Raw genomic sequence first — 17,026 nt, 5'->3', positions numbered from 1 at the left:
AAAAATAAAGAATTTTTTTATAAAATTAATTTTGAAATTAAAATAGAAAATAAAATTTTATTTTTTCTTTTCATAAAATAAAAAATCTTCCGAAATTTTCAATTTTTTTAATACATTTACCAAAAGTTGAAATTAATTATACACACATAAAAAGTTGATAATTGTAACTTTAATTTTTTGCATTTTATTATAATCTTTAAAAAATTTGAATTTTTTTAAAAAAATGAAAATTTTGGAAACTTTTTGACTTTTTAAAGAAAAAAAATATTTTAATTTTAATTCAAAATTAATTTTATGAAAATTTTGGGAGATATTTTTTTTTAAGAAATATAAAATTTTATTTTCAATTTTAATTTCAGAATTAATTTTATAAAAAAATTCTTTATTTTTTCAATTTTTTAAAGATCTTTTTAAGTTTTTAGAGAATATTTTTATATTCAATCAGTACCAAATAAAAGTAAACATGTTAGTAAATACATTGAAAGTTCCCCTAGCCTAGTGGTAAAAGATATTGCCATTTGACCAAACAACCTGGGTTCGAATCCAGGGGTCTACATATTTTTAATTTCAAATCATGTAAAACGACGTCGTTTCATCTCATTTGAAAACGACGTCGTTTCACTTAACGCCAACAATAAACGACGTCAAATATTTCTGTTAAATTTGTTGACGGCGTGCTAAATTGGCAAGTCAGCGAAAACATTGTTAATTAATTCTAAAGTCAATGAAAGTTTGGTGTTTTTTTGGTCAGCCCAAAAATTCATGTTTCTTTTGGCAATTCGTGTAAAGTTAAGGTTTTTTTTGGCCGAATTCTCATTATATTTTAGATGCAGTTATATTTTAAGTTGGACACAAACTTTTATCAACCGGTCATGCTGACGTTTTAATAGAATATACTAAATTCAGATCCGTACTTTAAAGGCTGGGTATATCTTTTGTTTTAATTTTTTTAATTTAATTTTATATTTGTGTTTTTTTTGTAATCATACTTATATTTTCTTTGTTATCATATTTATGCATAAATCTTAATCATAATTTATTTTATAAAACAATTGCTATTTAAAAGTTGACCTTAAATACGTTCATTTCTTTGAAATCATATGCCCATATATCTATTTTTTGATAACATTTTCTGTAATTTTTTCTCATATGTTAAAGATAATTAATCTATAAAAATTATATAACCGCCCTTTGACTTCTTGTTTACTATAAAATTATATAAACTGCTTCTTGTTTTCTTTTACTTCTTCTTTCAAAAATTTAATATAAGTTATATATTATTATTATTAGGCATGTATAAGAACTGTCAAAAAGCAGGAAACAGTTTAAATATAGTCAATGTTGATATTAGAAGTAATATATGGTTAAATTGCCCATTACCAAAAAATAGAGAAATATGTTTTCTTTTCTTTACGGGAGATAGGAAATTACTTTTTTTAACTTTAAAATCAGAATGCTACGTGCAGTTACATAAAATAAGAAGTTATATTTTAATTTTTGAAAGAGAAAAACATGGAAATAATTAGTTGGACATAACCTTGCATTAATTGGTCATGATGGTGTTTTAATAGAAGATACTAGATTTTGATCCGCGCTTAAAAGCGCGGGTGTTTTGGATTATAAAAAAATTATATGAATTATTGTTTTGAGATTGTTATATATTATTATTTCAGATTTTATCTGTACATTTTTATCTAACTTTTTCATACGATTCGACAGTTTGTCGGACCTGAAAAACTAAATATGAAACCAACCCGAAAATACAGGTGTAGTTCGGGTTTAAGTCATGGACAAAGTACCTATTCAATATCTTTTTGGACCGCGAATCTCCATTCCAGTTTGGGTCATATCCGAGACTCGATCGGGTATCCAAATACATGGAATGATTTGTGTATATTAGGTATGTTTGGGTATTTCATATATGTTTCGGCATTACGGATATATTTAAGTTTCTGGTTCGGGTTCTCGGTTATAGTTTGGGGTTATGGGTAAAATTTCATTTTTAGAAAAATATATTTTGGGTTGGTAAAATTTTGGGTGTTTCGGTTCTCCAGATTACGTTTATGGGTAAAATTTTGGATCTTTTGAGTATATGAATATTTTTCAGGTATTTAATTAGATTTCGGGTATTTTGTGTTTCAAGTCTTTTTTGTGTTTTGGGTATTTCATGTTTTTTTGGATTCTAATACTCAAACCAATCTGAACATGTTATGTATTCAAAAATTAAATTTATTTTACAGATATTTGAGTTATGAGTCCGAACCAATCCGGAACCAAAAAGAACTGACCTTAACTTAAACTATAGATTTTAAAATATTTAGTTATGCAAACGTTTAGGATCCGAATAACCCAGACCCGCAGATCCAAACATGAACCCTATGTTTCGAAACATTTTATCTCCTTTGATATAATGTTGAAATATTAAAGTATATTGGTATAACTAAACTAACATATGAAACATCTGATATATTTTAAATCAAATTTTCAAAAGTCAAGAGTTTAAATTAAATATTTTAAAATTCAAGATATCTCGTACATTCGTGTGATTGAAATAATTTGGGATGCTAAAACGTAAAAGTATAACAATTTTCGTTATGATAATTGTTGGAAATAGTGAGTTATTTATCAAAATGTAATAAGTTTTAAGTTGTTGCTACTTGCTATAATAAAGGCATGTTATGATATTTAGTTTTATATTATAGGTTGGACTAAAAAATAAAAGAGTCCAAATAATTTTCATAGGTATATTTTTTAAGACTCCTTCTATTTTAATAGTATTGGTATAAAGATAGATAGATAGATCTCCAACATCAAATACCCATCGTTTTTACATTCTCTCATTTCATCTGTCTTTGTAAAAATGATCATGCAGGTGCTAATAATATATATTTTAATCTACCGATGTTGAGAAAACTATATCACTATTGTTATGCATTAGGATAAAGAGCTTTGAGGCAAATACCCTTGTGTCTAAGATTTCTTATCATTCACTTTTTAAATGAATGTGAAACCAATACAACTAAAAATAGAGAATGAAGCATTTAGCAATACTATTTTTAAGTTATTTCAACCAGTAAAAAGTTGTTTTCACATAATTCAGTTTAAAATAGTACCAGAATTATAAATTAGTCACCATTCGTTTTTTTCTATTCTCAATCTACATAATGCACCATAACATATCATCATTTTAGTTTGATAAGTGTTAGTAGTTTGAACGGTTCAGTTTTGCGGCTGTTCTGCGGTTGTAAACTCAATCAAGTGAGTTATATACGTCTATTTTTACATGAAGCACAAGATTTTTTTTAAAAAAGACAAAATTCTCAGTAAGTATACATTTTACAATAATATTCTTTAAACTACAAATCTTTCTGCGACAGTTATCAGAACCAATCAAGCAATATGTTGAGTAGAAAATAGGAAAGCTGTTCAGAAACAATGAATCTCGTAAGAGAAGTTAATGTAAGACTCTATGTTAGAGGAGGAGAGTTTAGTAAAGGACCCTGCTTGGATCCGTAGAGGCAAGGTAAACATGTCATTCTTGTCGATTTGTCGAGTCTTGACTCTATATACAGACCCATTCTTTCACGTCCATATACTGCTGGTATCTAATGACGAAGCAACTATGTATCCATAGTACAAATCCATTAGCTAAAATCTTTGGAGCTAACTAATAGTTTCTATGGTACTTTAAGGAACATTGTTTTCAAAGAAGAATGATGCTTTTGTTACGGTTATTTCACAAATTGTCCGTACCAAATACTTTAAGATGCCACCACTGAGCTAGGGTTCTGTTATGGCTCAGGAAACAGTGTACATACCAAAAAAGGTCAAACGACTCTCTGTACTTAATTCTGTTTTACTTTTTGAAGTAAAAGAAAATGAATCTGAAATACGATCTTAATTCTCTTTAAATAAATCAGATAATAGCATAAACAAGAATGTTACATAATAATCATACAACAGAATCAACATATACATAAAGGCAAAGGTTTAGCTTAGTGGCTCTATCAGGCCAAAGACCTATGGCCACGAGCCTTAGGTTCGCTGTTCTTCTTGCTAGTATGTAGTACGCTTCTTGGTTTAGATGGCAATCTGGATAAAGACAAGAAATAAGAGACAAATGAATTAAAAAAAAAAAAAGTAGGAACCATAGATTCGTAAGAAACGTAGCTAAACTAAACTTGCCTACGCAAGAGAGTTCGGTTGGCATTGCTGCTTTGTGGATCATCACGAAGATCTTCACTTGAGTAATGTGGACTCTGAAATGAACATATAGATTTTAGTACTGAAGCATGGCATATTATTACTTTACTCAGTTTTAAGACAAGGATCTGTAATAACAACTTTCAATCTACAAACATTTTTAAATTCTCCGACACTAGTTATCAGTTCAGTTTCAAAACCTATTACTTCAATTAAAGAACTAATCTAACTCTACTGCACTTAATTTAACTCGAGTAAACTCAATGTTGCTAGTTAAGCTCAGTTACGGTCGGAAAACTGAACACTAAAAAGAGATTAGACAAAGAAAAGAGTACTCACGTTGTCTGAAACTGATCTTGAAAGCTTCATCTTCTTGCTTTTCCGACCAGTTTCACCACCGTCAACATCGCATTTCCTTTTCTTCTTCTTCTTGATCTTCATCTTGATCGTCTTCTTCTTCTTCTTCGATGAGACGGCACCACGCGAGTTACCCTTCTTGTCCCTCACCTTCCACACGTTTCTCCTCCGGAACACAACCTTCTCCGCCTTCCAGATCTTGAAGCTCGTGTCGATCACCGTCACCTCGCTCCTCGAGAACCCGACCAGATCCTTCTCCCCTTCCTCCTCCTCCTCCTCCTCGACGCCGTCGTCTTCCTCCTCAACGACTCTTCTCCTCTTCGTCTCCCTCTTCTCCGTGGCGAATTTGGGCCGTTGGGGAGGAGGAGGAGGAGTCTCGACGGAGCAATGCTTAGGGTTCGATTGCTTCCTCGGGAGCTTCTTCACCGGAACCGTCGTCGTCGAGCGAGAGGAGCCGCTGTAATTGAACAGCTCCGAGAGAACATCGCTCATCACGCCGTACCATTCGCCCGGATTTGGATCCGATGGACTATCCGTTAGCTCCGGATCCGAAGGAGTCGGAGCAGACGGAGGAGAATCGGAGGCGGAGTGGTTGCGGCGGAGGAAGTCGTCGAGGGAAAGAGGAGTACCGGAAGCATCGTCGTCTTCGGTGGTGGAGAGCCCTTTGCTTATGCGGAGACGGTCGAGCCAAGTGGAGGCGACGGGCTTGTCGGAGCTGAGCATCGGTGACGACGATGTTACAACAAAAATGTTTGACTTGCTCGCTAGGTGTGTGAATTTAAAACAGTGCGCCGTTCGGACTCCAACTACGCGTCGTCTTCCTGTTCTTTTTTTTCTTTCTCGCAGATATTGCATTGGTTTACAAATCTGAAATCCCCCAATTAAGGGACTTATCCATTGGTTTGGTAAAACCAATTAATTGACCAAAAATCAATGATCTATACTTAGACTAAGTGCAATGGGGTACTTGAAAATTTGTTTCAACGGTTGAAAGTTTGCAATGAACCTGTTGAAAAAGAAAAGAAAAAAAGGGACCTGGATTCATCTCTGTTGAATTTATACTAGTTGAAAAATATGGAAGTAGGGTCCACATGAAAGGTTTAAACCAATCAGAGCTAGTATGTGTATTGCACTCTCTCGGAAAGAGAGTGAATGTTGGAAATTCTACTTTTTTTTAAACAAATAAATAAAAATAATGTAACTGCTAAATTCTGATTGGCTATTTAAATAATTTACATTTTTATTTAGGTGATGATTGTTTCAGTAGTTTTTAGTTTTAGTTTTTGGTTTTTAGATTTTAGTTTTTGGTTTTTAGATTTTAGTTTTTGGTTTTTAGATTTTAGTTTTTGGTTTTTAGATTTTAGTTTTTGGTTTTTGGTTTTTAGATTTAGATTTTGGGTTTGGATTTGCTGTATTTTTTTAAAAAATTCAAAAATTAACTAATACATTACTTTAAAATAATATAATAAAATGGAAATAAATATTTAGATTGAAATTTATCAAAATACTGTGATTATTACTTTAAAATAAAATACAGCAACATATTTTAATTATTATATTTTTATAAAAAATATATTATAGTAAAATATAAATCATAAAATATATATAAAATTACACAAAAATAAAAATATTAAATTTTGAAACTACTTAGAAAATTTTCTCATATAAATTATTTTTAATTTTTAAAACTTGAATAGAAATAATTTTTATTATATAAATATTATAAATGATACAAAAATAAAAATACATAAAATTTTGAAACAAATTATAAATTTTCTTATATAAATTATTTAAATTTTCTTAAAGTTATTTTTATAATTCATGATTATACAATATATTTTATTAATAAAACATATTATGTTTTTATATTTTTTTGTTATTTTTAATGTGACTAATAATTATTAAAATTATTCAATTGTTTTATTTATAGAAACTAATAACTAAGTTTTAAAATTAAATAATATTATTGATAAAATATATAAATTTATTTACAGATATGAAACACAAATTAAAATATTTCACATTATTGTTTACATGATATCTAATGTACAAAATATTTTATGATAATTTTAATTTTTATGAAAAAATATTATTTATTAATTAATAATTAATTATAATGTAGTAGTTTCTACAAAAAAAAAAATCAAAATTTGTTTTTCTTCATAAAAGCTCACAAAAGTTGGTTTTTGGGTTTTCTTCATAAATTGGTTAAATTTTTCAAAAACTAGTTTCCCTAAATTTTAGGGAATCTATTTATTGAAAAACTTGATTGACAACTCAAATGGTTTTTATAAAAGCAAAAACTAAAACCAAAAGCTTGATTGGATGAAATATGGTTTCTACGAAAGCAAAAACCAAAAACTAAAGCAAAAATCACAAACAATCAACCTCACCCTACTTGTTTCAAGTGAATTATTTTATAGGAAATATTTTTTTCTAAAAAAGTTATATATATATATATCAAAATTCATCATATTTATTTCCTATAAATAGAGACTTAGTTCATTTAATTTGGATACACAATTTTTATTATAATATTGATATTATTTACTAATAAATTCTTATACATATAAATACACACAAATTTATTAAAATAAAATTCATCATAAACTAACCTAGTGGCGCGCTGCAAGCATGAACCCAATTCTAGCTATCCATAACTGCAGACAGACTCAAACCAACACTCAGTGCTTCCTCAGGAGAGCTTTCACATAAGCTTAAGAAAATAATATCAACATGTACTTAAGATGCAATAAACTCTAACCTCAAACTTTAAGGAGCTACATTTTACTAGAAAAAGCAATGCCAATCCAGTAAGGCAGCGAACAAGACAACTGCAGCTGTTTATCTCCGACCCAGCCGAGTAAACCGACATAGGATCAATCCCATTAGGTCCAGCCACAGTCGGCAACTCCCCAAAACAACGCCTCTCCATCATCACAACCCGGACAAATTTGCTTACAACTCTGCGGAGCCCAAGCTACACCATTAACACTACCCTGATGCCGCTACAGCTCCGCAACAGGCGTCGTCGGCCACCGAATATCAAGAATCACAACCTCATTAGAATCCATCAGAATCGTCGCCATGTACCTCAAGTTTTGCTTGTTCCAACGCAAGTTTTGAGTCGCTTCGGCTCGATGTCGCTCCAGTTGAAGGAGGTTAACCACTCTTCTACTGACACCTGTCACTCTCCAATTGCTTCCGTTAGCTCGGGTAACTAACTAGAAACGAACTCCTCCAGCAACTCTATATCTGACACATGTCATTCTCTTATTACTGTATCGTATGAGCTGCGCCTCCACGACGGCCTTCTCCACGTCCCAGATTGTACACGTCGTGTGGATGTTGCAAGTTCGGAGCCGCTTCCGTCGATGTCGTTCCAGTCGAAGGAGGTTAACGGCGCGCACTTGTTGAGGACAGCGACGGGGCTGACGGTGGTGGAGTCTTTTTATCTCCAAGAAACGGAGGAAGTCGCCGGAGGAGGCGAGGAGATCTCCGGAGGGGAGGCGGAGAGAGGGAGGGATGAACATTAGCTTGGTGGGAGGGTGAGGATGTTCGAAGGAGAGGTTAAGGAGAGAGGGTTGACGGCCACGGAATCGGAATCGGAGTCGAAAGAGGGAATGTCGATGTTCGCGGAAGCTTACGAGACTGGCGGAGCTAGGTGCGGAGTGGGTGGGGTAGCTGCCCCCCATGATTATTATTTTCTTGCTAATTTTGGATATAATTTATAGTAATGCCTCTGATGACAATTTGAATTTGTAACTATATTATTAGTGTTTTAAAGTTTTTCCCCTGGTGAAAACTATTCTAGATCGGCCACTTCCGACGGCGATGCGGTGGTTGGAGAGGGCTTTGGAGATGAGAAAGCCATGGCGTAGAGTGGGTAAGGAGAATGGTGACGGCGGTTTCGGATCTAAAGAAAGAAAATAGAGCGGAGTTGTCCATGATTTGATTCGATGTTGGATTCGCCACGACCACAACTCTTGTTCTTTAGACAGAAAGTTGTAAAGTTAGTGTCAGTACGACCAATGGTGACGGCGTGCATATACGGGCTAAACCCTCCGGCTTAATCAGTAATCTTTGATGTATTTATAGATAGCGGGCCTTTATACGTGTTGTGGACCTTGTTTGTATAAATTGTGGATCTTTTATTGCTAAGCGGGCTTTCTACTTTCAATCCCAATTTTCATATATTTTAGAGGAAATTAGGACAATGAAAATAGATGTACTGTAATACCCCACCTTTGAGGATAAAATGGTCGAGAGAGTAAAAGTCAGAATCCGAAGCCAAGCTTTTGGGGGTCTACGTATTTGGAAGAATGTTGAGTTTTGATCACATCAAACTTAACATGCTTCGAAGAAAATGGAAGATTGGTCGAACATCAACTTGGTGGTCGAGTCGCGGGCGATAAGGATCGATTGAGAAGTTTTTAATTATGAGGTGGTCGAAGAATTGATCGTGAGTGAACCATGAGTCGAGTAAGCTGCTCGACCATGGTTAGACAATGTGATAGATTGATCTGAAGAACGTTTTGGAAGTATCACACTTTGGAAGCACGACGTTTTAAAAGCTCTACGTTTTAGAAGAACGACGTTTCTTCAGCACAAAATTTTCTACAAAACTTCGTATCGGTAATATATTATGTTGGAAAAATAATATGTTGGAAGCAGGACGGGAGTTAAGTAGGACGGGAAGTAAGTACGACGGAATCGAAGCACGACGAGAAAACCCGAAATTAGACGAAAACCCTAATTTTGGTATTATGGAAGTTTTCGATGAAGTCGAAGGATCGGGAAATATTTACCGCCAAGGTCAGAATTCAGATTGGATTTTATTAAAAAATTTCAGCTCATCAGAACTGGAGCAGAAAAATCTTCGGGATTGATCGGGGGTCGAGAATATGCCGGAAGGACCGAAATCAGATAAATAAACCGAGAAGCTCGAGATGGGTTGATCTATGGGATAAGAACATGGTGGCAACAATCCAACAAGCTAATTGTCTTCCGAAGCTCGAGGTGTCGCCATACATGGAAGAAGAACATGCAGCTTGACATGTGGAAGCACGAAATGTCGCGTTGCATGCAATCGAAGCATGTTGATCGACATGTAGGGAGCCGTGTGTCGCACCGCGTGCACTCCAGCCATGCAGCAAGACATCTGGACGTGGAGGTGTCTTATTACATGTGAATGAGACATGCATGAGGGCATGTGTACGCCCGTGTGTCACCGCACATGCAACCGGAAGCATGCGGGCTGACACACAGTCGCCAGTGTGGCTCGATATTACTGGTCGGTGGCTTCTATAAATACTCAACCACCCCCTTCAGTTTCATTCATCCATTCCACACCAAAAGCAAATAAAAAAACGTGGCTAGAGAGAGAAAGTGAAAGAAAGAAGTTGTTTTAAGAGTGTAGTCTTTTCTAAAGACCGACACTTCAACGAGAAGGCCAGTTTCGTCCAATAGATGATTCTCTACGACTGTGACGCAGAAGCTCTGTCCAAATCAATCCGTTCAAACCAGTCATATTCTTCATGATCAAGCCGAGGTTCTGTCCAAGTCGAGATTGGTCCAGTCCAGTCCAGTCAAGCCGTCCCAAGGGTTTTGGCCAAGTCCTCTCCGATCAACCAACTGCTTCTCGCCTAGAACACTGTGAGTTGGTTTTGTTTGAGATCCACTTGGAACTTAGGTTAGATCAAGTTGCATATAGAGTAGAATGCTCACGTTATTGCATGGTAGAGTCCTTAGGGTTATTTTTATTATGGAACCGGACTCAGTTTAGCAAGGGCTAAGCTGAGATGAATGGAATTAAGACTGAGTTAATAACCTGACTAGGACTAGGGCTACGGTGAATCATGTTTTCTATTATTGCGTGTTGATATGGTTGAGTACATGTTCCCTTTATCTTTAAAGATAGTTTCATAGCAGGAGGCTAACTATCTAGGTAACAGTTTGATTAAGTAGATTGCTTGTTAGATTTAACTAAATGATTGCTCGTTTAATTAATCTTGTTGATTGAGGTTAGTCAGCTCTTGGTAAGGGAGTGACTAACTGGTTGAGTTGCTAGAATTAGGTTATTTGGTTATGTGTAAGAATCCTAGTGAGTCAGTCATGAGTACGTGTTTGGCCAGAGAATCCTACTTGGTTTCTAGAGCCAAGTATTTCCTTAGGAATTGAGATTAGTAGAGTGTTAGGTAACTCGTAAGTGTGTGAGATAGAGTTGAGAACATCGTGGTGGTTCTACTCTTGGCAGGTCATTGCTTCCTCAAATTGATACCACTAAGCCGGTCGTGGTCCGGAAAGTGGTGGGCTCGGTTTAGCTTGGTTGATCACCAAGGCCGAGTGTCACACGTGGATGTGACAGCCCCCGGCGAGTCCGATCGAGGACCGGGCCATGGCGATTCCGATTGAGGATAGTGACCAGGTGATTCCCGAGCGCCTACGCCTGTGTGGTGTAATAGTGAAGGGATTGCCGGTGTCCCTTGTGTGGAGGAAGAATGATTTTGTTGGGCCCAATTAGAGTGTCGTGTATAGTAGAGGGTTGAAACCCTAGAGTGAGTGGTAACACCGGAATACGGTGTTAAGAGTTAGACTCGAGTCATAGTTAATTAGTGTCTTGTTATTGTGAATGGTGTGATTAAATTAAAGATTGGTTGTTGACTTGTTTTTCATGCAGATTCCCGTTACTCGAAGTTAGATTCATGGCAGGAGGCCTTGTCTAACTTAGTAACGGTCTGATTAGATAATAATTAAGGTTATTGATTTGTGATCGTTTGATAACCTTAACTTTGATTGCATGCTAAGGCTAGATTGATTGTTATTTTGGGTTATCCGGGTTAGAGTCTAGGTTGTGGGTAGATGCCGCCAGCTCACTGAGTGACGTTAGGTTACTCATCCAACTCGATTGTCCTTTTGCAGGTAGCTTTAGGTAAGGATGATCGGATAGCTTTGTGCTGGACGTTAGGACCGCCGGAGTAGATTTCATGCCTTTTGTAAACGGTACATAATGTGGTTGTGTTTTGTTGGCTCGGTTTGGCATTAGGCCGGGCCTAGTTTTGAATTATTTCAATGTATGGATATTTCTTGAATTAATAAAGTAAATGTTTTATATGCGCATCATGAGTACTCTGATATTTGACTAGTCCGGTCTAACACAACGTTAGATCGTTGTACGGGTTGAAAAGCCTTAGGCCTCGATCTAACGGAAAACACTAACTCTAGGTACGGGTTGCAAAGCCTTGTGCCTTGACGCAGCGGGACGAGCTAGTGGATGAACTGGTCTAGGTCATGGAGTAAATTTTGTGACTTTGACCGGATCGTCCCTAACCCGTCACGTAGCGCTTCCGAACCATGGTGTTGGATTGGACGGTCAGTCATGTTCTTGTTGATTGTTGGCAGGCCGGTTGGCTCAATCATCTCTAACCCTAGGTGTTGGACGGTCGATCGGTCATGTTCTTGTTTGATTGTTGGCCGGTTGGTCGACCTTATGTCTAAGACGGTTCGGGGGGTGCTACTTGTACTATGTAGATGATGAAACTATGTAGATAGATGTACTATGTAATTGATTGTACATGAAATTGATGAAATATAACTATTATCCTTGTTCTTTGTTTTATAAGATGTTTCAAAGATTATATTATTTTATTTTATTTGTTAAAGTTTCTATCTAGAATTACTTGTTTAATAGCTTATAACCATTATATCATGTAACACTTGTTTTGATTTTTAGTTTTTTTTATCAAATATATTTTATAATGAAATAAAATTTGGGTCAAGCAAATATTTATATTCTTTATGAATTCTTAATTTTTTAATTGACCAAGATAAACTTGTACTACGGAATATAGCGAGTGATGGTATAATACCACATTTGTTAATTGATACTTTTAGGAAAAAGAAGCTTATATTTTATTTATGTTTCCATACAATCAAATTATCAAGGGAAATTTGCTAATTTGGAACCAAAACACATAACTATTGTCCCTTTAGAATTGTTTTTGAGAATGTTGTCCCCTTAGAATTATTATGTAGTGTTAATACGAAAAAATCTCCTATAATTATCTAACTAGAAACTTGACATAAAACAATTCTAATTAATATTATTTTAAATATAATATTTACATAAGTTAAAAACTACAAAGGTAAAAATTACACAAAACTAAACCATTCTTCTTCTTCACGTCGTAACTTATGGCGATCGTCGTCATCATCTTCTCTTCGGCCACCTTCTCTCTGGCGTGAAATCGTAAGCTCCGGCGAACCCTCTTCTATGTTTCCTTTTCCCTCTTCTATGTTTCCTCATCCCTCTTATCTGGTTCCTCTTTGCGGTTTCACAAAAGCACTGACCTTGTTCTCTCCGCCGACGAAAAATTCGACGATAATCGACGTTGGAACAAGATAATCCTCGGCGGTTGTGACCAATAGCTTGACTCCTTTTGTTCTTCCTCAAACACCATTCATCCTTTTCGAAATTGGAGGTTAGGGTTTTGAAATCTCCAAATATTTTTTTTTATTTTGTTTATGTACATGCTTTAGAAATAGAAAATGGGTTTGATTAGAACATATATTCGATGTAAGAAACCAATTTAAGTTCTTCCTCAGAGAATTGAAGTCTAATTTAGATTTATTGAGATGGTATGAATGAATCGCTATTTTTATTTGTTTGTTTGCAATAGCTTCAATGATCTTCTCATATTGTACCTTTGTGTGATTAGTTTTTCATATTTTTTCATATAAAGACAGCTTCAGTTTACTTTTCTTTCAAACAAGAGCTTAATTCGATGTAAGAAAGGCTTAAGTTATCTTGTGTTTGTTTTGCGCATGATGTTGACTGTCTTTGATTAATTTTCTTTTGTGAATAGGCATGTAATCTTGTGCTTTTGTGGTTTACATGAATGGAAATTGAGCTTCCAACGCATAGCTGAAGGAGGGGTTGAACATCATGTTGATAAGATTAACAACTATGTAGGTTTACAGTTTTGGGGCTAGTGAAGCAGGAACTTGAGGATGAGTACAATGATGTTTTGAGAGACCCTGTATTTAGTCCGATTTTAGCTATGAATGAGCATCAACTCAAATATTCGGGAAAGTTATTCACAGCTTCATCTTCAAAATGTTAGACATTTCCAAGCTTCACGAGCTATGGTTTCAGTTTGCTAGGAAGCCTCTTCGGTTTTCTATGCAAGAGTTCTACGCTGTGACAGGTCTTAAATGTGAAGAAGACAAAGACACTGATTTAGAGGCTTAGAGAAATGATAAGTGGTTTTGGGGCACTTTGCTGAAGAAAAATGGAGATGTAGACATGAAGACAATTAGGCTGAAGCATCTTAAGGAGTGCAAGGACTCGTGTGGACAGGGTCAGACTAGTCTACCTTTGTGTTATTTGTTTTGTGATGGCTAAGGATGAAAAGATCGATATCCCTCATACCTACATAAGATTAGTGATGGATTTTGATAAAATGAGGAAGTATCCGTTGGGTATTCATGCTTACGATCTGCTTCCGGATTCCATAAAGAATGAAGGAAGAGGTTAAGAAGGAAGAGGTAAAGAAGCATGTGGATCATCGCTTTGACAAGCTTGACAGTGAGATTGCACAACTCAAGCAAACAGTGACATCGGCTATAGTTTCAAGAATCGATGTCCCTGCATCCGAGAGGCCCCAACCTTCGGCAATGCCTATCCCTCGTCTTAAAAGAAAGGTAAACAAGAAATGAAGTTTCGTTTGTAATGTTTTGTAACATGTTGTAATCTTTTAGCTAAGTGAAGACCTTTATCAAACACAAGTATGTAATATTTTGTGCCGCTTTTGATTGTATGATATTCATGGTCATATATTAATGTTGTTTTGGGTTGTGTTATTAGCAGGATGAAAAATTGGACGATGTAGAAATGCCTGATTTTCATGGGAATTTGCATAATGTAAATGTCTCCCAATCGTCTAACATTGATCTTGATATGGGTACACAAGATTATTTATGGAAGAAAATGGGAAATATTACACAATATTCATATGTGAAAGGATTCGATCCATCCTCATATGTGAAAGGATTCGATCCATCCTAAAAAGCAAAGGTTGATGACCCAATGAAATGGATAACCCCACTGACTTCATTTAAGCCCAAGGAAACTTCACTGCCATTTTTACGGGATATAGATTTTCCTGAGGATCGTGTAAAAGATAAGGATTACTCTTTGGTTTTCGTCCCCGAAGAATCTTGGGCCAAACTCGTTGAGTGGTCCTTAACTTCCAAGTTAATTTCTTATATATATTTTTTACTTTTTAATTGCATAGCAGCTGATATCTTTGGGATATTTATCACAGGGAACTTCAGATTGGACCTTCAATGTTTACAAAAGAGATGCCAACACGTATAGTGGGACCTACAGAGTGGTTAAAGAATTATGTAAGAGAATATAAATTTGTACTTTATATGTTATTCGTTTTGGTCGTGTGTAGAAGGTAACAAGAACTTTTCAGGAAATTGATGCCATGCTATTCTTATTCCAAAAGAGGAGAGCATTGCGAAGATGGAAAGCAAACATGGTTGCTTTCATGAGCTGGGTATTCAGTAACCAAATAAAGTGTTCATACTCCACTTTTACAAAGGACAAGACTACGTTTAAAGTAGAAGGATTTCTACATAACTACGGGACAGGTCAACTTCCTCCTCATGAAAGATCATGACTTGTGTGGGATGTGGACGTCAGTCGTATGTATGTTCGTGTTTTTGTCCACGGTAACCATTGGATCTCTATGTGCGTTAATTTTGTTACTCGAACAATTGAAGTCTTCGATTGTGCTGGATTGAAACACCGTAAAGATGTGGATCCCTTTGCGAATCTTATCCCTCAGATTGTAAAATCTGTCCAGTCAGCTGAGAACAAGAAGCATCTCAATGTCAGAACATATAAAATCGTGTACGTGCCAGTGCCATTCATAAACAAGAGTAGTAGTGACTGCAGAGTTTATGCACTGAAATTCATCGAGTGTCACGCTCTAGGCTTGGATTTCACACTTGTGAACGATGACAACATTCGTGAAGCCAGACAAAAGACTGCATATGATCTTTGGGAAGCTGCAAACGATCCCGAGCTGATGTTGCGGATGTCAAAGTACACACCTCCGAAGACAATATCTTCTAATGTTGTGGAGCTTGTTTAGATTATGTACTCTTTTATGATTTTATTGGATGTTGTCATGTAACTTCGTTAATCAGACTTGTTGTGATGTATTTGAGTTTTATAACGTATTAGATTTATATGAGTTTTATACTTAATATGAGACAGTGTCTATACCCTAAGTAGACCCTACACATAAATCAATCATCAGAACAAGACCCCCAAACCTGAAATTAAGTCAAAGTACTCAAAACATATAGAAAATCCAAAACCCGACTCAAAACATGTAAAACAAAAAGAAGATCTTAACTCGAATCAAAACATGTAGAACATAAACAACACACTAAAGACAAGACCTTTTGAAATATTTGTAGATCCTAAAATCTACACTAAGAATTTTATAGTGATCGAAATTTTAATCTAGGGAAGATAAATGATGTATGCAACGATATCTTTAGAACACAACGATATAATAAGTTTCCAGTAGGCAAAAATTGACTTTTATTGATGATTAAGATCGAATACAATGAGCTAAACAAGATCAAATGTTACAAACAAGGTCGTTAAGAGAAAGGATCTAAAGACGGATGAAAACAAGGTCGAAGTATGGGTGCAGCTCTCTCTAGGGTTTTCAACGTGTCCTTCTTCATGTGCCTCGATCTCCTTTTGTAGTGAATTGAGTCCAGGGTCTCCGTAACCGTTCTACGATATTCGACTTCCCGAATCGGTCTCTTCTTGCTCGTACTGGGCCTCTTAGTTGCTTAACGTCGCATGGCCCAAACTGCCTCCGGCCCATTTGGCATATGGACCATAATTGGGTCCAACAACATTCTTTATCAAAAAGATCCTAAACCCGACCCAAATCCCATGATCCGTTTACCCTAATAATATGACTTATATAATCACTCCTAAACCTAGCTCTGTCTCCATTAAAGTTGTTTACCCTTTCCTCTCAGATTCTCACTATGACGTCGCAAAGAAGAACGTTTGATGGAATCCCATCCAGATGTTGGTGTGGCAAAGGGATTGTGACATATGTTTCGAAGACAGATGAGAACCCTTACAGACGTTTTTACAGATGCAAGTTAGGGTTAAAGGTTTATGATTTAGATTTACGTTTTTGATTTCAGATTATTCCATGAATGTTAATTTTTTCTGATCTAGATTTACATTTTTGTGTCTTGATTTAGAGGAAGAAAGAAGACCATCTGTTTAAGTGGGTCGATGAAGCTATGTTTGATGAACTTCGTAGGATTGATGCACAACAAGCAATAACTGAAGAAGAGATTGAGAATTTGAAAAAGTGTTTGAAGAAGGCAGACGAAAGGGTTGATGTAGGTTGTA

General features: G+C 35.5%; 1 protein-coding gene and 1 pseudogene across 1 annotated transcript; both read right to left on the bottom strand.

The window, feature by feature from the left end:
- Nucleotides 1-3,885: 3,885 nt before the first annotated feature.
- LOC106324881 lies at nt 3,886-5,419 on the bottom strand. The gene is made up of 3 exons (XM_013762875.1): nt 4,543-5,419; nt 4,186-4,259; nt 3,886-4,092 (listed from the first exon to the last, which is right to left on the bottom strand). The coding sequence occupies exons 1-3, from the start codon at nt 5,413-5,415 to the stop codon at nt 4,008-4,010; spliced, it is 1,032 nt and encodes a 343-aa protein (XP_013618329.1). The 5' UTR covers nt 5,416-5,419; the 3' UTR covers nt 3,886-4,007.
- A 1,906-nt stretch (nt 5,420-7,325) lies between these two features.
- On the bottom strand, nt 7,326-8,508 carry LOC106326480 (annotated as a pseudogene).
- Between the last annotated feature and the right edge of the window lie 8,518 nt (nt 8,509-17,026).

This window comes from Brassica oleracea, chromosome C2 (assembly GCF_000695525.1).
Source record: "Brassica oleracea var. oleracea cultivar TO1000 chromosome C2, BOL, whole genome shotgun sequence".
In the NCBI taxonomy this organism is placed as follows: Eukaryota; Viridiplantae; Streptophyta; class Magnoliopsida; order Brassicales; family Brassicaceae; genus Brassica; species Brassica oleracea.
This window is presented reverse-complemented; position numbering and strand designations above follow the sequence as displayed.

Bases quoted from the DNA above. Each gene is read 5' to 3' on its own strand.
- LOC106324881 (XM_013762875.1), bottom strand. From the start codon at position 5,415: ATGCAATATCTGCGAGAAAGAAAAAAAAGAACAGGAAGACGACGCGTA. The intron at 4,260-4,542 runs GTGAGTACTCTT...TGTTCATTTCAG, and splicing joins CAAGATCAGTTTCAGACAAC to AGTCCACATTACTCAAGTGA. The intron at 4,093-4,185 runs GCAAGTTTAGTT...GTCTTTATCCAG, and splicing joins AACCGAACTCTCTTGCGTAG to ATTGCCATCTAAACCAAGAA.